The sequence below is a fragment of the Stigmatopora nigra genome, chromosome 9 (assembly GCF_051989575.1).
Source record: "Stigmatopora nigra isolate UIUO_SnigA chromosome 9, RoL_Snig_1.1, whole genome shotgun sequence".
NCBI classification, from domain to species: Eukaryota; Metazoa; Chordata; class Actinopteri; order Syngnathiformes; family Syngnathidae; genus Stigmatopora; species Stigmatopora nigra.
In genome coordinates, this window is record NC_135516.1 from 4,000,199 (window position 1) to 4,024,840 (window position 24,642).

The 24,642-nt window shown below is 35.9% G+C and overlaps 1 protein-coding gene across 12 annotated transcripts in view; it reads right to left on the bottom strand.

Annotated features, from left to right (window-relative positions):
* Nucleotides 1–24,642, bottom strand: part of ctnnd2b (catenin (cadherin-associated protein), delta 2b) — a 117,610-nt gene that overhangs the window by 8,413 nt on the left and 84,555 nt on the right. For all 12 annotated transcript variants that reach the window (XM_077723596.1, XM_077723601.1, XM_077723606.1 and 9 more), the window contains 8 exons: nt 17,952–18,084; nt 15,169–15,382; nt 10,154–10,340; nt 4,720–4,837; nt 3,239–3,421; nt 1,585–1,758; nt 868–1,018; nt 1–71 (listed from right to left, as the gene is read on the bottom strand). The exon at nt 1–71 is cut by the window's left edge and continues 182 nt beyond it. In XM_077723596.1, the coding sequence (XP_077579722.1) occupies nt 1–71; nt 868–1,018; nt 1,585–1,758; nt 3,239–3,421; nt 4,720–4,837; nt 10,154–10,340; nt 15,169–15,382; nt 17,952–18,084 (1,231 nt within the window). The remainder of the gene's footprint in view (nt 72–867; nt 1,019–1,584; nt 1,759–3,238; nt 3,422–4,719; nt 4,838–10,153; nt 10,341–15,168; nt 15,383–17,951; nt 18,085–24,642) is intronic.

Below are 24,642 nucleotides of genomic sequence, written 5' to 3' on the forward strand. Positions count from 1 at the left end.
GCTACTCGTGCTGTTGTTGTTGTTACTACCACCAGGCAATCGATGTACCAGGTCCCTCATAGCATATTTACCTGTAATCACAGTGGGATAAAGCATCAGAATAATCAGAACTCGGAGTGAATAGTGACTAAACTTAAAGTCATTGTTGGTTTATTACTCTTATCTGATAGAAATCTTTAATTTAGAAACCTAACACCGGAATCTATATACTGTAAAATACTGTACTGTACAATCTGATGTTGATGCCCCCGTAATGAGTTTACTTAGTCCCTTTAGCATAAAACAAAGAAAAAAAACATGGCAATTGGTTAATATGGAGGGGTTTTCAGTGTCATGGTGCCCACATGGCTGGCATGTCTGTGATAACTTTGCATGTGACTGTGTAGGTGTGAATCTGAGTGTTAACATCTATTTGCCTATAAGTGCCCTGTGACAATCATTCCAGTGTGTATTCCTCTCCTACCCACAATAGGTTGCATTTCTTTCATTAGCAGGATAAGTCATGGAAAGCTTCGACATTGGAGTGTCACCAAACAGAGAACTATAATCCAAGCAAACTTCCTGTCGTTATGGAGGGTAGACTATGTTATATGTGTTAGGTTTATATATATTTACAATGTTCCATTCAATAATGAAAGAGGAGCATACTGCACATGATTCAACTTCATGTCTATTTGGACTGAGAGTTAAAGCATAGCGATTATATGGTAAATGTACTTAATAATTTAGTTCCTTTTAAACTTTCTCAACAATTCCTCCTTCCCAAAAAACAGAACAGTCACAGTTAAACTTTTAGCAGAAATGAAACCTTCTTAAGGAGTTGTCCCTGAAAATATGCTTTTGACATCTTTCAAGAGAGTTACTTACCAATGAGCTCCTTGTTTCTAATGTCTAAGGCCATATTCCTCAAGGCAGTGGCAATTGCACAGACCACTCTGTCATTGTCTATCCTCAATAACTCCACAAGGATAGGAAGGCCCTTCTCTTTACGCACTGCAGCTCGGATATAGACTGACCACTGCATAAGGATATATAAAGAAAAAGTGGGTCAAAGGAGCACACATAGATAGATGTATTTGGTATAATGCAAGATAAGCTGTCATATACAAATCCTGTGACAGACTCTTTTTATCGGCTGTTTTTAAATGTGATTTCTTTTTTTTCATAGAAAATATACTATTCATGACTAATGTATTTTTTTTCTTTACATACAGTCAAATAAATATAAAACATGAGGAAAAAATTACTAATTTTGAATTTGAATTATGAAATATGCTCGATGGCCACTACATTACAGAAGTGAACAAACAAAATTGAATCAGGCGAGTGACATGATTGGGGACATGAGGAATATCCCTAAAAAATCTTAAGAAGCAAAGACAGGGGGAAAGACCACACTAGAAAAAAATTTGAAAATGATAAATCAGGAATTGCATAAAAGCATGAATTTGACTCTAGCTTCTAAAGAACATTTTTGCCAAAGTATGGACTTTATGAAGTGGTATTCTTCCCCGTGCACCAGTGCACTCTCTAACTGATCTTTGTGGTTCTCAGTGGATTTAAATACAACTATTAATGCTTCACCTTCCAGCTTCCGGCAGCAAGGTTTTGCAGAGCACCAGCTGCTCCCTCAAGGGTGTCTGGGTTGGAGCATTCAGACAGCAGGGTGAGGTAGGGCTTCACAATACTGGGATGCCATAACATCTGGATGCCTTTTGGGGGCTCTGCCAAGTCAGGAAATGGGCCCACGCCATCCCACTGAAAAATAAAGCATAATACGTAGAGTCAGGTCTCTCTTACTCTCTCTCTCTCCATCTCTCAATCCCGGTTAAACACTGCCCCCCACCTGTGAAACAGTCCCCTCGGAAACTGTTGTAATGGCAGACGTACAACCTATCTTTGTCTGCCAGTCTGATGATGATGAATCAGACTTTGAATTTTTTTTAAAATATTATGATGATGAATTAGACTTCAAGGATTTAAAATTCTAAATTCCATTTGAGAATTGCGTTCATACTGGTAGTTTGTTTAACCAGGTTTCCGTACCATATGTTGTGACTACATGTTTTGTCATGGTGATATGTGCTCAGCATTTACCAGTTACCAGTACCCGTGCAATACTTGGTGTGAGCTGAGAAAAAGAGGAAAAAAAATATATACACCCATTTTTAGGCACAAAATATAGGTGCACATTATACTCGAATAAATACGTAATTTGATCATGTGGTCTTTATTGGCTAGAATAAACACTGTCCTTTGACTTTAAACTGGTGAAATGGTCTAGAAATTCTATAGATACCAATTGCCTTAAATGTATCCCACGTGGTTCATGTTTGCTAAATGTAAGCTACTTTCGATTGTTCCCTATCATTTTTAGTAATTATTCACACTGAAGAGGATAGGACCCTCCAATAAGATCTCTATATACCCCTCTCGGGTCTGTGCTAGAGTGGCAACATAAATAGAAATTATTTTTTTATTTTTATGATAGATCAAAATGCTCCCTTTAAATGTGATCCTTCTAGATGCAAGATCAATTCAGTCTCTACTTAGCAAAGAAGTTGATGCTTTACCAGACGAATTACAGGTAAAAGCTCCTTCTTATTTTTCCCATTAAAAAAAAGAATAAATTTGTTCATGTCCTCAATGGCAATCAAAGACAAAATTAAGGCTAATTGGTGATTCACACTCCGGATAGCATGTGTTCTTAATCCACTATCTTTTCCAAATGTAAATTATATCTTCCACTCAACCAGAATATGAAATGTATTTTTTATAATAAGCACAAGCTGTTAGATCATCAATAAAATAGTTCAAATCTACAGCAAATTAGTTTTTAGGCCCACATATGAGAAAATACATTAATATAAAAAACTTGTGTATAATATTTGTCAACAATTCGCCATGGAACAGAGAAAAGAATCACTTTCACATATGCTGAATACAATAAATAGAATATTTAGCTGAAGAAAAAAAATCATCAATAATTTTGATCTCATTTATTAACATTTATTATTTTTTTCAAATAACCAGAGCATCATTAAAGTTGATATTTGTAAAGTCATAGATACTATTTTAGGTAAATTGTAACACTGGGTTCACAAATCAGTAAATCCAACATTATTTTTGGCAGTGTTGCTGGAAAGTTATTATGGCATAAATATGACTTTTTCTTTTTTTAATCAGGAAGATCATTCACTGACCAGGTTATACAGTAATAAAGAATATTATTTCTGACCTGGTCATGCCCCTTCTTTTTCTTCTTCTTCTTTCCCCAGCATCCTGAACTCTCAGCATCCTTGCCACCAGTGTCACATAACAGACCATCAAGCTCCTCAGATCCTCCTTGTTGGTTGTGAGATGTCTCGGCAGCCAGACGGTATGAAAGGTTCCTCAAAATGCACACACAGTTCTCTACAGTCTGAAATGGATGAAAAAAAGAAGAGAAAAATCACTAATGGCAGAAAAATGTGACACAAAGTAAGAAATTCACTAAAGAGATGTTGAGGAGGAAACAAACTAAACATAGAAAAATGCACCGGATAAAGATGAAACATGATTTTCATCCTCTCAAAATTCACATTTTTTTGTAATACTTTCTCTATGTTTATGCTTAAGATAATCAAACAAAAGTAAACATCACAGAAATATACCACAAGTAAATTGTGTTATTTATTAAGTTGAAAAAAATGCCCACCTTGTATATTCCAGTTAGAATTATTATATATTTCAGACTGTAAGTAACTTCGAAATATAAGTCACACTCGTCAAAAATTGTGTTATGATGAAGAAGCAGACATATTTGAATACTATTTTGGGAGAAATATTTATGTGATCACCAATTGTCATAGGTAGCTAAACACGAAAGTGCAGTACTTTAGTTAAAAAAATAATAATAAATACAAAAACAGTTCAAATTAATTAAAACGTTGCAAAACTTGATATGTGAGGGATCCAACCTAAATGACCTTACAATCAGCAGAGTTGCAGAGTCACAAAAATATAAAAAATCGGGAAAATAAATAAAAATTGGGGTTTAAAATTTAAGTATTAAGTATTAACCAGTAGGTTGCCATGTTTAGCGATAGACACCCAATCCAAAGTTCTAAGGGAGCCTGCAGCGATCTAATTAGTGGATTGGAGATTGTCAAAAAAATTTAAGGATATTAATAAATTTCAAAATATATATACTTATATTAACACAACAGAAAAAAAATCTACCACATGTTGCCAGGTTTTGATCCCACAGCTAATGAAGAGGCGCTGTTTGAGTTACTAGCTCCATCTAGCTGCGAAGTGCAATGTAGGCTGACTTTAAGCTTCTTTTGCGGGCCAAATTTTTATCATTAACTGCAGACCAATAAAAACTGGGCAGTTACCTGAAGTTGGCGAATTTGCCTGTAGTTTGGACACCCCTGCTATATCATATATTTTAAGGTCAAATGATAATGGAAGCATCCCTCAAACTTCCAAATAATGATTTATTATGTTTTATGTAAACTACAACCCATGCTTTAATCTATATTTACAGGTGTTGCTTTGTGTGTGATGCGCTTGTTCTATTAAAAGCAAACTTAACTGTGTTTGCAGTGCATATTTTTTAAGGCCTTTATGTATGTTAGCTTGTTGTGTGTGTGTGTGTGTGTGTGTGAGTGTAGTGTGTGTGTGTGAGTGTAGTGTGTGTGTGAGTGTAGTGTGTGTGTGAGTGTAGTGTGATACCTTGCTGTCAATCTCGCTGCTCCCCAGTGCAGTCTGGATGACATACAGCAAAGCATCCGTCAGACCCTCACACTCCCTCATCCTCCTGCGGGCTTCCTCACCTGCAGAGCTAACATTGCTGACACACAAATACAGGCACACACATACGATGCAATGTTAACAGATCTCATATATAGAATCTAATGTGAAAAGGAATATAATGAAAATATTTTCTCAATAATAAGTCAATACGTATTGATCATCTGCAATGAACAGGCATGGGACAGTTTTTTTTCTACATATATTCTATATTTTCCATTTGCAGTGGTACTTCGAGATACGGGCTTAATGCATTCTGAGACTGAGCTCGTATGTTGATTTACTTGTAACTCAAATGAACGTTTCCCTTAGAAATTAACTAAAAACAGATTAATATGTTCCAACCCTGTAAAAAAACACCAAAAACAGGATATTGGATTGGAAAAACATCTGTATTTTTTCTAATTCTCCATCTATTATCAAAGTAACAATTAACTAGTAGTTTAATAGTATACTAAAATTAGGCGGATTTCACGAAGGAGAGAGAGGGACAGGGAGAGAGAGCGAAGTGGACGGGGAGACTTTTTGCACGGCAACGCGCTCGTAACATAACATAAACAAATTTAAATGAACTTGGATTACGGTGTAGATACACTCAAAATACGTTTAATCTAACTTTACCCTAAACTTAATTGTAATTTTGTTTTAAATTTTGATACCTTTCTTCTCCCGGGTTGGCTCTATTTGCTCCTATCTCCACCCTGATGCAACCTATCGAGTGTTGTTTGATTTTGTATTCCCTTCAAATATTCTGAAAATGATTCCCACAGATGTCCTCACAATAGGATAACGCACGACCACTTGCCAATGAGAAGTACTAGTATATACCCCCTCTCGTATTAGCAATCTGCTCTGCCCTCCGCACTGACTAACGGGAAAAAATCTCTGAAAAAAATGCAAAACTCCGCCCAGTGCTCGTAGAGATAATTAAACGAGGGAGTTTTGACCAGAAAAACAGTACCCATGATGTTCTTAAGAGCAGCCTTTCGCGTCCGTTCTATGCTCGTATATCAAAATTTGTCTCGTATCTCAAGATAAATATTTGCCCAAAATTTTACTTGTATCTCCAATTGCCCGTATGTCGGGGCACTCGTATGTCGAAATACCACTGTACTGTACATTGCTATATTGTTATAATGCATTTATGGATTGTGACAATGTGTCCATCATAAAATGCAGTTTGGGTGTGGAAGAATTGTCAACAAGATGATGAAAAGTTTGGCAGTATGGTGAGCTCTGATGAGATTGGAAGGAAAGCAAATTGGGAAAGTGAAGGGCCTAAAAGAGGAAAGGCGAGTGGGAGCAGCTGGCTACGCTTATATCAAGCATGTCATGAAATATTCTAACTTTAATCGGACTCCCGGAATTCCCTAACAAGGAAAGATGAATTGGAGTTTGAGTTTAGGCAGCTGATCCATAATAAGCCTTGCTTTACACTACAGCATAACACACAATGCAGACACACTTTCCTCTTCTTTTCCTTTTGCCTTGTCTCATTAGAATTTGTCACAGCACGTCATTGTATTCCATCCAAGCCTATCTTCTGCATTCTCCTCTTAAATTCCAATCACTTTCAGGTCTTCCCTCACAATATCTATATCTTCTTGTTCTCTCTTGCCTGGAAATACCATTCTCATCATCTTTTTGCACTTCACTCAAATCCCTTTCTCCAATGGATGTGTCCAAATAGCTATCTTAGCCGGCCTTCTTTATCATGTAAATATTGAATATCTTTGATATGCTTCTCACTAGCTCATGTCTAATGATAGCCAACTTTAAGATCATCATTTTTTTGCCACCTTCATTTTTCTCTCTTCCTTTGGCATATCACACCTGACACTTTGCATCTCATATTCCAACCTGCTTCATCTGTGAATATATCTTTTACACAATTTTCTGCTAAAAGGCAATATAAAAGGTCAGATTTTAAATGGAAGACTCAACCATTTTTCTTATTTAAACCATAGCAAAAATACCACTGATGATTTAAAGGTCTCGTGTCTTATTAAACTCGGAACGGCGGTGAAGTGGTTGGCGTGTCAGCTTCACAGTTCTGGGGTCGAGGGTTTGATTACGGTGGGTCTTCACTGTAGGGAGTTTGCATGTTTCACCTCGGGCTTGAGTGGGTTTGCTCCAGGCACTCCGGTTTCCTCCCAAATTCCAAAAACTATGAGTGTAATTGGTTGTCTGCCTCCTTGTAGTGCCCTACAATTGGCTGGCCACTGATTCATTGTGTCCCCCACCTCAGGCCAGAAGTCTGCTATGGTAAATTCCAGCACTCCCATGTCTTTTGTGAGAGAGAACAAGTGGTTCAGAAAATGAATGAATGTATTGGCAGACATGAGCAAGTGATAGCACTGCAACATAGTGACCGTGAACAAGAAAACACTTGTTAGGGTGAATTCAGTATAAAATTCACATTATTTCAGCTGAAATGATGAGAAATCTCAACAGCAGATTTTAAAAATACATTCATCCAGACCCCTGTATGAATGTATTTTTAAAATCTGCTGTTGAGATTTCTAACCGCCTAAGGGATATATTTTTTTGCAAAAGAAAATTCCATAATTGTTTCTTAAAGGAATTTTTTTAGAGGTTTCATTTACGATGAACAGTTTTTCCATCACTTTTTTTTACTGAAGTTAAAAAGTTTAAAACAGTCACTCTGTATAATACACATCCTTTATGCACACTGTAAATCTAAATATATGATGTGTATTGCATTTATTATTATTTTAATAAGTAATAAGGGGTAATTGTATTTTAAAAAATGTTCTTGCGAAGCAATGACGTTGGAGTTCCGATCCAAAACAACAATATGTGTCAGTTATGCTCTAATTGTACGTGCTGTGCCCAAATGAGTAAACAAACACCAACACTCTAAAGCCAAACACTGAGTCATCTTGATAGCAGCTAAGTCTGTCATGTTTTGCAGACAAAACAGAATCTAAATCTAACCACACACACACACACGCACACACACACTGCTTGCTTTGAATTGGAGTAAATTTATTTAGCTGTGACTGTAATGAGAAACAACAACTTGGTGGATAATGGTACATAATCCCTTCTATGTAACCAAGCTTTCTTCAATGGAAGGCTGCGATCAAATTTACAACTCACCAAATAGCTAGACTCATTCAGACCAAATACAGTAGAAAGCCTAAAATTCAACCAAATGGGCTTCGATAAACAATATTTATCGACAATGGGATGACTATTCCCTACCAACTACAATTTAAGTGAGACTAATAAAAACAGCCAAATACATTTCCTGCATCTGCCGCAATATTCGGTAAAATTACTGGTTCTGCTCCACAGCAATTACTAATTAATTTGGCTTAACAATGAAAATGTCATAATAGCTTCTACTCTAGTTTTAATCCATCAATGTTATGACTAATTTGAATTGTAACATTTATATTTCAATTTGTGCAAACTTTGTCTCCTAATTACATTTTTTTCAGCCAAAAAGTTCAGTTCAGTTCCTTTGAATAACAGCCCTGAACATGAGCATTGATATGGATTTGATTACAGTATATTGATTACATAATTGACTGCCTTTTTTTTGGTGGAGGGGTTTGGATTAGAATAATCTAATGTTGTTTTTTTTGAAACAGGTAGTCATATTAAAGTGTGAAGGGTCAAATGCATTCCAATGGAAAGAATCTTTAAATATTTGAGAAAAATATTAAATTTGAAAAATAACAGAATGTTATGAGTTTGCATGTTAACCTGTGGCTGGGTGGGATTACTGAAAGTGTTCTGATTCCCTTTTGCGTTCCCAAAATATGCATATTAAATTGGTTGAACACTTGAGAGTGAATGGTTGTTTGGCTCCTTGTGCCCTGCAAGTTACCTGGAATAGGCTCTAGCACCCCTACAACCATTGGGAGGATAAACAGAATGGGAAATGCATGAGTGAATGAACAGAATGTCAATTTTACGTTGTGCAATAGTGGAGAAAAACTAAATTAAAAGTTAATCTTTCCAGGAAGTACGCAAAAAAGCTGTTGTCAGACTTTTTTTTTAAATGTCACTACTCTTTCAGTCAATCGAATCTGATTATTTCATATAGTCCCCCCGTTACTTATTCTCCTTTGACTACTCACTGTAACATGAGGGTGTATTGGAGAAAGAAGATTTAATGCCTTCACAAATTAAAGTGGGCTTTGAGTGCCACACTGAGAATAGATTGACACATATTGCACAGTTAAAAACAATCTTTCGAGTGCAGAAGCGTTTATTTGCCTTCTATATGACGTAAATAATCTCATGTATGTCACACAATGGCTTTCTTACAAGCAGTGTCATGTTTTTGTGTCTAAACATTATTTTCTCTTTTATTATTCTTCAAAGAAAATGTGATTTACATTTAGATTCTGTGAGCTAGCATGTTTCGCATTGACATTTATAATAAGTAACTAACCCACTCGCTCACTAACTTACCAGCTATTAGGTGTATTTTGGTGTCAGTTTTTTAACACTTGAATAAACTTTGGGTATGCAGAAGTGCTTTAGCTCTGAAGAGACGACTAAACCCAAAACTATAACAACGGCGGATGTGTCGTTAACGCGTCGGCCTCACAACGGGGGACCTGGGTTCAAATCCAGGTCGGTCCAACTGTGTGGAGTTTACATGTTCTCCCCGAGCCTACGTGGATTTTTTCAGGGTACTCCGGTTTCCTCCCAAATTCGAAAGACATGCATGGTAGGCTGATTGGACACTCTAAATTGCCCCTAGGTATGAGTATGGGCGTGAATGGTTGTTTGTTTCCTTGTGATCTGCAATTGGCTTGCCACCAATTCAGGGACAAAACTAACATGGTAGGTAATGAATTAAATGAATGAGGTGGATGAAACAAAAGTATTGCTACTCACATTAGTTTTAAAGGGATTTTACATATGTGGAATATCCAGCATATATAATTAAAAAAAACCTAGGAGCTATTAGTCACACTGGGAGAAAAATATCATGTTAAGCTTTCCTGTACCTTTTATGCTTTTGGCACACACACATCCAAAATTAAGAAAAAAGGTAAAGTAATCCCTCGATTATCGTGGCTAATGTAGACCAGACATGGCCGCGTTACACGAAAAATCGCAAAGTAGGGTCACCCCCTATAAAGAAATAAAATGTATTATTATTTTTTTTAACTTCAGTACTGAGTCTTAATAGCAAGCGGAGGACTGGGAAGTGGTTTCCGCTTGCAAATTTCAGCGTAGATTTTCACATTTTTATGTATTTACAAAAAAAGTCCCCAGAAAAAAACGCAATGTAGTGAAGCCGCGATATAGTAAAGCCGTAATTGTTGATATTCGAGGGATTACTGTACTGCACTATTAAGTAACTGACCGGAGGCAGCCGGTGGCATTGCGGAGGACCTGGGAAGAGTGCAGATGTAATTTGCGGTCTTCTTGCGTATGAGGAGAGGTGTCCCAGCCCGAGTGAGGGATGATCACAGCATTGGTCAGGACAGCCAGGGCATCCTGGATGATGGGCATCTTCAGAGCATCACATGACGAAAGGTTCCATAAGACACCTACAGGAAGAAAGATAAAAGAGACAAGTATTCTTTTAGTATTTCTAAGAACTAGCAGTCCTCAATGCATAGTTGTCTAAAGTATGATTAAGTAAGTAACTTTGTATAAATGAATGTGTTACTGGATTGGATTGGATAACTTTATTCATCCCGTATTCGGGAAATTTCGTTGTCACAGTAGCAAGAGGGTGAGGACGTATGAATGCAGATAGTCATTTTGCAATGTAAGGATAAACAGCAAACAATGACAGCTGGGTAAGTATGCAGTGAAGTGTCTATCAATGCAAAGTCCCAGTAGAGCAGTAATTATGACGGAGCTCTAAAGATGATACAATCATTGACTGATTTTCCCCCTCTAGGGTCAACACAGTGAAACAGTCGATCATTATGATAGATTTGGCACAACTTTAATGCCTGATGCCCTTCTTGATACAACTCAGATGATCATGTGACATTGCTTGGCCAATCAGTGCTGCGAGGAGTTTAAATATCTTGAATTAGAAAAAAAAATCATATTTTATTTTATACTAAAGTAGGATTCATTGAATGCACATTTGAAACTGTTCGGTAACTCCAAGAAGGTCAATAACCACTGGTTTAAAGTCTATGGAAGAAGAAGCGATGCTTCAGACCAATCATTCCATCAATTATCCTGGGGAAAGTGATAATATGGAAGAGCTGTCAGTGCTTTCCTGGCCAGAAAAAGAGTATTGTAAGTGTTGTTGCTGTTGATTCTTGAGCCCCAGACTACTGAGGGACATGCATTGTAAAAACATGAATAAAATATGCGGGCATGAATATCAACAAGGCTTTTGTATGGACTATTGAGTCAAACAGATTTAATAAACCTAAACCAGAGAATAATTGCACCTTGTTATCAATGTCAATGTATTGAAAGTGTAGTAAATCTATTTTGCTACAAGTGTAAGACAAAACAGCTAAGCGTGACAACTGAAGCATACATGATGATTTAGCTCCTAGTTACAAGGACAGTTTCCAATTAGAGCAAGTATTTATATTATTTTCTTGGATAGTCTAATAATATTAAAAGCTGGATGCTATATATATATTGCAGCTGTGGCTTTACAATATCAAGTTAACAGGATACTGTATGCATCCTAATAGTGATCATTGAATAGATATTTAGTGGCATACAGTAAATAACATCATGCATTACAGCATCTGTTTGCCAGCCTCTTTTGGAGGGTGCAGTATGACATCATCTGCTAGTGGAGAAAGGCAAAGTGGGTCTTTATCTTTTAGCTAACACATGTGCACCCACAACTCTGCAAACACACACAGAAAAACACATTCAGAAATACACACACAGATGAAGGGGATTAATTGCCTCAGTTTTACATCATGAGTGGCAGCAGGAGGTTACAAATGCGCTGTTGTAATGAGAGAGGGGAAATGAACATGTTAGGTGGCTTTTTTGTGTCTGAAGTCAAACCACAGAATCTCATTTGGGCTATCATTCACTACTTTATCTCATATTTTCTCTTTCATCACTGTATTGCATCTCTTTCCCCGCAGCTTGATATTTTAATTTGATTTCACACTTTTTTATATGATGGACATTTGGCACAACAATGGGTCATTTTGATGGGACACTGGGAATCTTTTTTCAATCATTTTATAAACCGCTTATCCTCACAAGGGTCACAGGGAGTGCTGGAGCCTATCCCAGCTGACCTTGGTGGGAGACACCCTCAATCGGTGGCCAGCCAATCGCAGGATACAAGGAGATGGATGACCGTTCACTCTCACACTCATACCTAGGGGAAATTTAGAGTGTTCAACCACCCTATCATTTAAAAAAAATACAATCTAGAACAAAATATATCTTAAAGATTAAGTGCATTTTAAATGTCTAATGTCTTAAAATAATGAAAACACCGGGGCGCCAGAAAATGTAAAATATGTGGACTCTAAATGAAAAAAAGTCTAATCCCTGTGTTTCAGCACCATGGAGAGTTCTAAGGAGCCACACAATGGGCAGTTTTCATCTCATCTCATTTTATGAACCGCTTTATCCTCACTAGGGTTGCAGGGCTGCTGGAGCTTATCCCAGTTCACTTTGGGCCAGAAGCGGGGGACACCCAGAATTGGTGGCCGGCCAATTGGAGGGCACAAGGAGACAAACAACCATTCACGCTCACACTCCCACCTAGTGGAAATTTAGAGTGTCCAATCGGCCTACCATGCATGTCTTTGGAATGTGGGAAGAAACTGGATTACCTGGAGAAAACCTGGAGAACATGCAAACTCCCCATAGGTGGACCGACCTGGATTTGAACCCAGGTCCCCCACTGTGAGGCCGACACGCTAACCACTCATCTGCTGTCCGCAACAGAATACTGTTTAATGAATTGAAACAAGATAGGGGCAAAGATTTTTCTATGACGGGACTATTTCAACAAATCAAATGCAAGTGATATGCTAAATTGAATGCCCTTTGTCATTAAAACCTATTAACACGTGTCTGTGAGTCTATTAGTGTGTACATATGAACTGTGTTTGGTATAATTGAGTTCACAAAATGGCAACACCTGTAAAAAAAAAAAAAAAAAAAAATATATATATATATATATATATATATATATATATATATATATATCTATATATACATATAGATATATATATGTATATATGAGAGGTTTAAAAAATGCAATACTGAAAAAGTGCAATACTGATCCAGATATATGCATTTTCTCTGCAGCTACTCATCAACGAGGGAGAAATAAAACTTGAACATGAGTAAAACACGCAAAATCAAATATGATGATGACCAATTTTCTTCCCTAATCAGTACTACTTTGGAGAGCAAGTCTTTTCATCGTCATTTCATCTGCACTCCACCCTCATCCTGATCTACTTCAAATATGGTATCCAGGCAACAAAATGCATTATTCATCCAGAAAAGCAGTGGCCATGTTGTTGGTCATGACAAAACGCCTGATTGTGCAACATCATTTTTTATTTTATTTTTATTTTTTTAATGTTATCCTAAAGGTGGTTGATAATCTTGAGGTCAACCTATTCATCCAATCCCTGCTTTGAAAACTAATGGTAGAGTCAGGTCGAAACATGTCTTTCTTAAAATGTAACAAAGAATTGTAAAAGTGTAATTTTTCTTCAAAGGAAATCAGGGTTTCTATTTTAAAGGTTAACCCATTTTTCATTTGTTTGGCACTCTTAATGTACTTACATTTCATCTTGACATTTCTTTGATAGTGACAGAATACCAATGTAGTTACTCACTGAGGATAGCTTGATGAAATATTGATGAATTGATGGATGTCAAACTGTCAGAGTACAATTATTTAGTATTGTGATTGAAGGAACAACCTCACATCTTCACTAGGAGCACAGATTTGCTGACTATTAAATTTCCTTACACTATATGACACAGGCACAATTCTATAAAGCCAATTCGCTCTAGTTACTGCATCAACTAATATGTTTTAATCCCTTTACTCTATCAAGTATTCTTTAGAAATTTACTGAGCCTCGAGGGGAGCTTAATGCTGTGTCATCAGCTCAATTTACAAACTGCAGTACTGGAAGAAATTCTCTTCTTTCCGACATCATTGTGTGGGAGTTCCCAAGGACATCAACGAGTCTATGCATCTAATCAGCTGGGAAAATGAATGTTCAGCTTTTATAACCTGGCTTAATACCTCCCAAAACTATGCCTTGTTTTCTGAACGTGAAACAGAGCAGGAGAGGAGGAGTAGAGATTAGAAAACAAAGAGGTTTTCCCCCTTTTACCACCCCCAGCCCACCCAAGGGCTTTATTCCATCATGGCTGTGTGCATGGTATTTGTGGATTAAGGAGCTGGCCTACCTGCTGTGATCTTGATTCAAAATGCCAGAAAGAGAAAAAGACATTACTGATAAAAAGCAGGGAAACATGCGGTAGCTAGAGGGACATGTAATCCGGGTTTAGATGATCTACATTTTAGATGTAGATATTTTTGTTTTGTTCTGATATTTAAAAATATACAGTGGTACCTTGACATACAAGTGCCCGAAACACGAAAAATTTGAGATACGGGTAACATTTTGAGCATTTATCTTGAGATACGAAACAATTTTGATATACGAGCAGACAGTGGATGGGAGAGGCTGCTCATAAGGGCATCATAGGAATTGTCTTTCTGGTCGTCACTCTCTCAAGTAAGGTCTCTCTGGTCGCAACTCTCCTCGTGTAATGTCTCTACGAGCACTGGGCGGGGCGTTGCATTTTTCAGTGTTTTTCCTGTTAGTCAGTGGGAGAATTGCGTATATACTACTTCACATTGGCCAGTGGTCGTGCGTTATCCTATTTTGAGGACATTTGTGTCCATCATTTTCGGAATATTTTGAAGGGAATACAAAAGCTAACAACCCTCGATAGGTTGCATCTGAAGGTCAGGGTGGGGGCAATAGAGCCAACCCATGAGAATAAAAGTATCAAAATTTAAAACAAAATTAGAATTAAGTTTAGTGTAAAGTTAGATTTAATTTATATTTGAGTGTGTCTGCATCGTAATCCAAGTTAATTTAAATCTGTTTATGTTACCTTACGAGCGTGTTGCCGTGCAAAAAGACATTTTAAAGTATAATTTCAAAACTAGGCAATATTTTCATCTCTATTATTATTGGCTTTTTTGTGTTCTCTCATCTCTCATTTTCTGAACCACTTTATCCTATTGTTTTGTGTTATCTTTTCTTTCTGATGTTGTACAAACATTGCATAACTAATGTTAGATGAGGAACTTTAGAGCAGGTTTAAGATATTAAGGACGGGCCAAAGATTTATTTGAAAAAGTATGTGGTGTACCTGTGAGGAGTTCTCGAATTTCTACATCGGTGGTCTTCCGGAGAAGTCGGACTAGCGCTGGTATTCCGCCACAGTTTTTCAGTGCAATCTTGTTGTCATCATTGGCCTTTCCGTACACCAGGTTGCGCAAAGCTCCACAGGCACTGCGGTGCACATCGGTCATACGGTGGTCCAGCAAGTCCACCAGAAGCTGAATACCACCCTGTCGCCTGATCTGAGGTGAACAGTTTTGAAAAAAAATTATCAGTATTTTGAATCTTAGGAGGAAGAAAAACAAATATAATTAAAAGTCAACAACTTCCAATTAATTGTGGGTGCTAAAAAAAGCAGTTCATGTGTTGTTTTTGTAAACATCCTTGCCTGTTCTCTTCTATTCCATATGTACGTTACTATATATTTCCTCAGCGAAAATAAAAGACACAATTCATAAGCAGCTAAAATCAGAGTTATGAAACAGTTTCAAAATATTTGTAATGAAAAAAATCCTTGACATTTTAAACTGTGTAATTAGTTAAAACAAAATTACATCACTTAAAAAGAGAGTGCTGCAATTTGCATTAGATTTAACACAGCTTGTTAAAGATAATTGTTTTTATTGGTGTGCAGTAACAATGTGCATTTTTTTTTAGAATTTACCTTGCCAGGGCTTGACTTTATATTTTTATATCTTTATATTTTATATGACAATATGGAGTGAATAAATCTGAATTAATTTAGCAGAAATTAACTTACACAATGTTGTGGCCAATTAATAATCTAAAAAAAATAAAAAACAAAAAGCCTTTATTGTCATCATACACAGCTGCGTATAATGAAAGTTAAAATGAAAAGTGTAGATGTATATTACATTTCTTGATTTACCCCCTTTTAAATCAATAATTGTATTTTTTTATTCTATTTGGTCCGTGTTTTTAGTTCAAAAATCATTTTTTTAAATCTAAAAATATATCTAAAAAAAAGCTAAAATAAACATTGGTTTAGATCTATAAAAAACTGAATATTCAGGGCTTTTAATCCAGTTCTTTTAATCCATTTATGAAAAAAATTTGAAATATTATATCTAAAATGGTCCGGCCCACGTGAAATCAAGTTGACGTTAAAGCAGCCAGCGAACCAACCCGAGTCTGAGACCCTTGCAATAGGGAGAGAGCTACCTTTCCTCTTTTCGGACGTTTCATTCAGCTTTTACTGGGGAATTCCACAACGACATCCCACATGGGCCCTGATTTACTAAAGATTTTACTTACACCAAGAAAAAAATGAGAAAGAAAAAAAGAAAAAACAATCTACTCATCTAAAGACCTAATATGCTCTGGAACATGTTTGGCAAAAGGGGAAATTTGCAAATGTAGTAGTTTCATTTTCTCCTTTCTAAGTATATGGAAAAAAAGATGATTTAGCAAGTGTAATGGGAGTCATTAAAATTGCAAAGGCATATTTTGCTTCTTTTAAACACCGTGCCAGAATGTTGTAATACTCGGAGGTGCCAGGGTAAAGCTGGCCAAATGAGGAAGGGAGAACATCTCTACTTGTATAATCAACCATTTTTTTTTATTAAAAAAATGTTCAAATGTGCGGTCTGTTCAGCAAATCAATTTTGGAACTTGTGAATGAATAAAAAGATGACTTTTGGTCAGCCACAAGAGAAGTGTCAATATGACCTACAATATAACAAACTTTTTTTCCACTACATTTGAATGCATTTGAGCTTCTCGTGACAATTGGAGATTCTTCAGGTGCTTTATTTTTTTGTAACTCTGTAAGAGATCACTTTTGGATTCTGCAACCAAAATTAGTGGAAGCCAATGCATGTGTAGTGAATGAATTGTAGATTTGAATTGATAATATAGAGAGTATTATTTTAAGGTCTTAAGGACACAGGGTCAAAAGCAGTGCTACATTTAGAGTTGTGTTAATAGCATGTAATATGGGGTAGAATATATAGGCTTGCTAAGGCAGTTCAAATCTCAGCTTCCTCTCTATGGACCTGAAAGCTATAAATTTTCATTTGAAGCCATGGCACATATGGTGAAATATGTATTATTTAATTCAGCACTAAATATCCCAATAAATAGAACACCCCTTTGCAGCTAAGTGACATAATTCTGTTTGATGAAAGATTAAAATCTGCAATTTCCTGTTCTGGACTCCGAGGGTATACAAACATATTAAATGATGAAACAGATGATCAGATTTCTAGGATTATTCGAAATGAGTTTGGCAAATCCTACTTTCATTAAATGCATTGAATGCATTTATATTGCCAGCGTTTGTATTGACATTATGTTGAATGCTTTTCTTTTCTTGACATATGCTGTTAAACTTCAGGTCTAGTGTATTTTAGACTAGTTTAGAGGATTACAGTACATTAAACCTCAAATTATCAGGGATTTTTTTGTGCCACAAAAGTGGAAATGCTGACAAATCAGATTTGATTCCACTTTATATAGTTTGACATTTTGATATCATAGGGACACACCATTTCGACATACCTGGCAACCCAAAGGGACAAAGGGCTCATAATGTGTAAAGCCTGTGAGATGGCATCTTGCCTAAATCCTAAATATTGCTTGCACTCTGTCATTAAGCAATTGCAGCTGTCATGCGGGCACGATTCCAACTTGTCCAAATACAGTACAAAATAAAGGAAGCGTGCCGTTTGGTTGGTATTTGGAGGGCTACATGTGAGTGGTTAACTACATTGCTGTAAAAAGTCAAGTGGAACAAGGAGACTGTTTGGCTGGTGGCAGAAATGCCAAGGTTTTGTCCTTTTGAGTCATTACCTCACACTTGATCTTGTTGTCTCCAAAGCAGAGATGTTGGAGGTAAGCAGCAGCATTCGACTGGACTGACGGGAATTGATGTTGCAACATTTGGATGACCTCGGGCAGCTCTGGATCTCTCCAACCAAACTCTCTGCGGGGAGACAAAGAGAAAACATTGCAGTACAAGCGTGGACATTTGTTTCATTTTTGAGATTTGTTTCGATTTAAATGGGAATTCTCAATCCATTCCACACAGAATATAGGTAGTTTTGGTACCGATTGAATGGTCATAATGTTATTTTGGAGCCTATTGTATACATCTCATCTCACTCTCTGAACTGCTTTATCCTCATTAGGGTCGCGGGGGTTGCTGGCAGGGGACACCCTAAATTCGTCGGCAGATTCGCCGCCGGACATTTCGTCGAGCGGACAATTTGTCGCCGGATACGCTCGCTCTCTAAATTTTATGGTCTAAGAATGTTCTTTAAAAAGAGGTTTAATATTAAAGCAGGGGTGGGCAATTAATTTCACATAGGGAATTATCCTGTGGCTATAATCTTACATATTTACATGTATATTTTTCATTAATTTGTATAGTCCCTTTATCCAATAAATCTAACTCAAACACAGTTCAAATGCATTTTCCAGGATGCTCTCCACAGTGACTCTATAGAGGGTTACCAGAAGCTTAGTATCCAAGTTGTTCCTCCTGAGTACAGTGAGGCAATGGAGTCATTTCTGGACCTTGCCATGGTGTTTGTAGACCAGGAGAGCTTATCCGTGACGTGCACCCCCAGGAAATAAAGGACTGGACCCTGTCTACACATACTCAATTTATGAGGAGTGGGGCCAGATCTATGCTGTGTTTGCAAAACATAAAAACACCACACAGATGGAAGTGACCTGGATTTGAACCCACGACCCAAGAGCTGTGAGGCCGACGCGCTAAGGTTGTATGTCAGAAAATTGCAGTCATCAAACTGTTCCCAATTAAAAATGTACCCCAAATGTTTTGTTCATATGCTAGACCGAACACAATGAATATTGAAATCATGGTGTGGTTTTGTTAATGAATATTTAGTTTTCAATCTGTCTGTCTATGTTTCTATTTTCTCTACTGAATGTTTGCATCAGGGTTCGAGATGTCTGAGGATGCCAAATGGTTTTCTAATTCTGTCTTCCAACCAGAAAATTCCACATTAACATGTCATTTTCTTCCGTTTGATGCACACTCAGCCTTCTAAAAATGTATGTAATGCATTGCACTCACAGGCAGAGTTGCATCATATGACATATCTGAAAGCTTGTCTGATAAAAGAGAAACAACTCATTTGAATATGATACGGCATGTGAGAAAAAAATGAACACAAGATCAGAAAGTGGAGTTAAAAATAGGAAGCAGATATTGTCAGATATTGACAAGCTTCTTTCTTTGGCAAAATGTATCACAAATAAAAATTGATAAAAGAATGTTGTTCCCGGATTGACTGAAACGGGATTATTTCTTTTTCTTACCACCAATTCACAAGGAAAATATCCTGTCCTTCTCTTTTGTGGTACTGTGTCCCCTTTTAATTTGACATTTCTCCCCACTAAATGCGCATCTCAATGAGATAAACAAATAGACAGTCACCACATTACCATTACCATAACGTAAACACTAGAGAGGCATGGCCTTTAGTAAATATAATCAGAGAAGACTTAGCCTCGTGGAGGTCACCTTGTGGGTTAATTGTCCAATAAGTCTTCAAATGCTCATGCTGAGTAATCAGGCAGATGCGTATTGTGTTTGTTTGTGCACTTTACATTTCGGCACCAAAACATGAGGATGAATGATTGGTCTATCCCTAAATAAATACTATCATTTAATAAAAACAATGTCTTCAATTGACATCATATGAGATTACCAAATAAGGAAGCCACAGAAAGGAATGTAAAATATGTAAATCAATGTGAATGTCCATACTAGAGGATGCTGAAATGGTAGTGGTCTCTTTGCACTAACGCAGTACTGTCATCCTCACAAAGTCAATTGCTAATTGACCCATTGCACTAATCGATATCAGTAGACGTTCCAAATGAACTTATGTGACTCTAATTATCATAAAATGCTTTTGTCACTTTTGAATTGAAATCCTAACAATAGATACATTTCTCATTATCTACCATGTGTTTAACAACCAGAACAACATTGTAGGTTATGAGGGTAAATTTTGTCCCTTAACTACTTGTTTATTGTTCAAATATGTATTTAAACCCCACTATTCAAAGAAATACATACTATTTTGGTAGTATAAAAGTCAATCTAAAAATTTGAAAATGTCCTTACGAAAAATATATATGGCAATATAATATTTCTCCATAACTCCAGCTCTCATTTAATCTCCCATCCAGCTGTCCACCCACTTATTTGTCCTTTTATCCGTCCTTACTCCGCTCATTTGATGTTTAAGATTCAATATTATGTTGCTTAAAAAGGACACAATTGAGCCGAATGAACTGTTCAACTGGGAGTGGGAGGCCTTGCAGCTAAAAATATCTCATTGATTAACATTGATAGTGAATGACTACCATTTTCAATAGACCTTGGCTATTTCTTTCATTCAAGGGTTTCAGGGGGTGCTGGAGCCAATCCCAGCTAACTTTGGGCCAAATGCAGTGGGCTCCTGAATCGGTGGCCAACCTATCACAGGGCATGATGAGACAGGACAACCATTCACATTCACACGCATTACTAGGGGCAATTTAGCCAGATTCTAAAATTGACCACTGTGCGACCTCAAATCTACCTCTTTTGTTCTCCCTTATCCTTTATTAAATGTGCACATCTTTATTTCCCCATAAGATCAATCCCAGCACTACTGCCCAAAAGGGACTTTTTCGGCTAGTGGCCTGGGAAAAGTTTTCCTCCCTGCCTAGCTAGTCCTGGATTGACTGGAATGGTTTTCTTCCCTATCATTCACCTCGGATGACTGCAAGAACACCAGTTTTGATGCGCTGTCTGGGTTTGTTGCTGTCAAGTGAGTGAATGCAGGAACGAAAAAGAATATTTCAGCATTGTGGAACCAGGTTCAAAGTGCTGATGAAATCTTGCCTTCTCCTGAAATGCACATCTGTGTGTCCGTGTGCACAAATAACTGCTAATTTGCAGTGTAAAGCTGATAAGTATTGAAGACTTGTCTCCGTGATGTGTCAAGGTCACTGCACACATTGCTAACAAGCTTCCATCTGAATTGCCCACTCTACTGACGACCAATCAGAACACATCATTTTTTTTCTCCCAAAAACTGGAGTTAGCAGGAAGACAATTGCCTCCAATTGAGCTATGTTTATAAAAATAAACAGCAAAGCCTTGTCACCAAATTCCAACTTGAAAGTGCCATAAAACCCCATGAAAATCATTCATTCTTTTTTGAAAATGCCATGAGAAATATGTAGTCCCTAAAAAACATTATGTACAGGCATCCTGTTTCGTTACAAATAGACAGATGACAGCAAACATGATGTTTGTTCCCCTGCCACTCTTTTAATTAAAGCTCTGTGCTCCTTTTGAATTGACACACAAAATATTTTCTTTTTGGCAAGGGCTCTGACACTGAGAATATTGGGTTGTGCCAAAAAGAAGTCTCACTCCATTACGCTTCAACCCACAGAAATGTTTCCCTCAGATTGTTGTTTGGGTTGACCTACGTACACTGTTGGCATTCAGGTAAACACTTCCTACAAAGTCACATACAGTATGTTTACACTTATATCAGAAAAAGAAAATCAAGTAAAAACACTATGTACATGTTATGAGACTAGGCGAGGGTGATGACGTGGTGGGTAAATAAAACACAAAGAACACGTACAACAAAATGACAAAAACATTGCTGGGAATAGTAAGCGCCTCAGTGAAAAGTGGCCTGTCACAGAGGATCAAATTCAAAGCCTAATTCCTAAGGCGATTATCTTTTTAGGCAGACACATATAGAACATACATGGATTGCAATACTTAAATATACAGCATACTGTGAATAATGTTGTTGTTCTGGACCAAATTACACACACCCACGAAATATACTCAAAGTCTAAAAATTGAGAGTGAATGTAATATCTATCCCAGACACACAGTACTATCATGGTTCATTCATTCACTATGAAGATGAGCCTGAAGCTGTTTTACTTTGTGCTCAGCATCTCTGTCTGTCTTGCTGTGAATTAGTGTTGCAGAGAGCAAGAACACAAGGGGATTTGCTCCCAGCCCAAAACATTGTGTGACAAATAGCACAGCAGGATAAGCAAATAAAATGGAGCCATCTGTGAACATCAAGCAACAGTAAGTTTACTGCGAGAAATGTTAGCTTCTGTACATTATCTAGTGCCAAATGTTAGGTAATGAAACATGCTGGAAAATATATGAACACAGTTCCATCAATTTTACAGTGCATTCTGGCAAATGCACAAAAGGAAAGTAAATAAATAAAGACACATTTTATTCATGTTTAAATATATAGCAGTTGCAGTCTCCACTAAACAAAATAAATGACAGATTTTACTTTAAAATCTTCCACCACACCTATTCAATACTTTAAGATGAAGCAGTTATGCATTAACACATTACTCTGACACAGTGTTTCTTCTTTTAAGAAATGAAGCAGAATAAATCTGTTCACATGGTTGCAGAGAACTTAAAATTTTGATGGCAGATTAATGACCTCATCCCCAATATTTTCACTTCAAAGGACATCAAGTAAATTGCCAAGTGATTTGTGTTGGCTTCTTTTCATCTTTTTGTTTTGATGAGCTTTTGCACTATAAATAAGATTGTTTTTGTTCAAGCACAGCCCCAGTTTCCTGCTGTCAGGCCTGCGGATTGCTTGAATCGTAACAAATCCAAGTTTTAAACAGACTACAAGTGGAGGAGAGATGAATAACTGAAAAAAATAATGTTTTTTTTCCTTTCAGCAAAATAGATAAATCATGCAAACGTGTATGTGCGTTTCTTTGTGTGTTATCTTGGTGTTTCATTTGCTAATTCACTAGACTGGGACAAAGGATTGATGGACTGTCAATTCACTCTGTTTCTTAGCAACCAGGAGGACTATCCTTGATAGCTAATTGTCTGCAAAGGATTGTGTATGTGTGTGTGTGTCTGGTGGATGAGTGAACATTTGTGTGTGTTCGTACCACATTGCAATATGGCATTTAGTGGTAGAGGGGTTTCTTTCGAGTAAAAAGTGTGAGAGTGTGTGTGTGTGTGTGTGTGAGCGTGTGTGTTAGTGTATATCGTATATCACTGACGCATTTTGGGTTGAGCTGAGGTAGGAAAAGAGGGATGACTCATTCCAATAGAAATGGGAAAGGAACAGAATTGCACACATTTTCTGAACCGCTTATCCTGACAAGGGTCGTGGGGGTACGGAAGCCTATCCCAGTTAGCTATGGCCAGGGGGTCCCGCTTGGGGCAATTTGGAGTGTTGAACCATCCTAATCTGGCTATTTTTGTGATGTGGGAGGGAACAGGTGTACTCTGAAAAAGCCCAAACAAGCAGTAAGGACCAACCTGGAATCGAACCACGAACTATGAGGCTGATGCAGCAACCACTTGGCCCAAAAAAAACGTGCCAAGGAAAAGACAAAGCTAATGCATTCACCAACCTGATTAATACATTTTTTGAGGAGCCCTCATCTCACCCAGCAAATTTGACAAGAATATATCTATATATCTATATATCTATATATCTATATATCTATATATCTATATATCTATATATCTATATATCTATATATCTATATATCTATATATCTATATATCTATATATCTATATATCTATATATCTATATCTATATATCTATATCTATATCTATCTATATCTATCTATATCTATCTATATCTATCTATATCTATATATATCTATATATATATCTATATATATCTATATATATCTATATATATCTATATATATCTATATATATATCTATATATATATCTATATATCTATATATCTATATATCTCTATATATATATATATATATATATATATATATATATATATATATATATATATATATATATATATATATATATATATATATATATATATATATATATATATATATATATATATATCTATATCTATATCTATATCTATATCTATATCTATATCTATATCTATATCTATATCTATATCTATATCTATATCTATATCTATATCTATATCTATATCTATATCTATATCTATATCTATATCTATATCTATATCTATATCTATATCTATATCTATATCTATATCTATATCTATATATATATATATATATATATATATATATATATATATATATATATATATATATATATATATATATATATATATATATATATATATATATATATATATATATATATATATATATATATATATATATATATATATATATATATATATATATATATATATATATATATATATATATATATATATATATATATATATATATATATATATATATATATATATATATATATATATATATATATATATATATATATATATATATATATATATATATATATATATATATATATATATATATATATATATATATATATATATATATATATATATATATATATATATATATATATATATATATATATATATATATATATATATATATATATATATATATATATATATATATATATATATATATATATATATATATA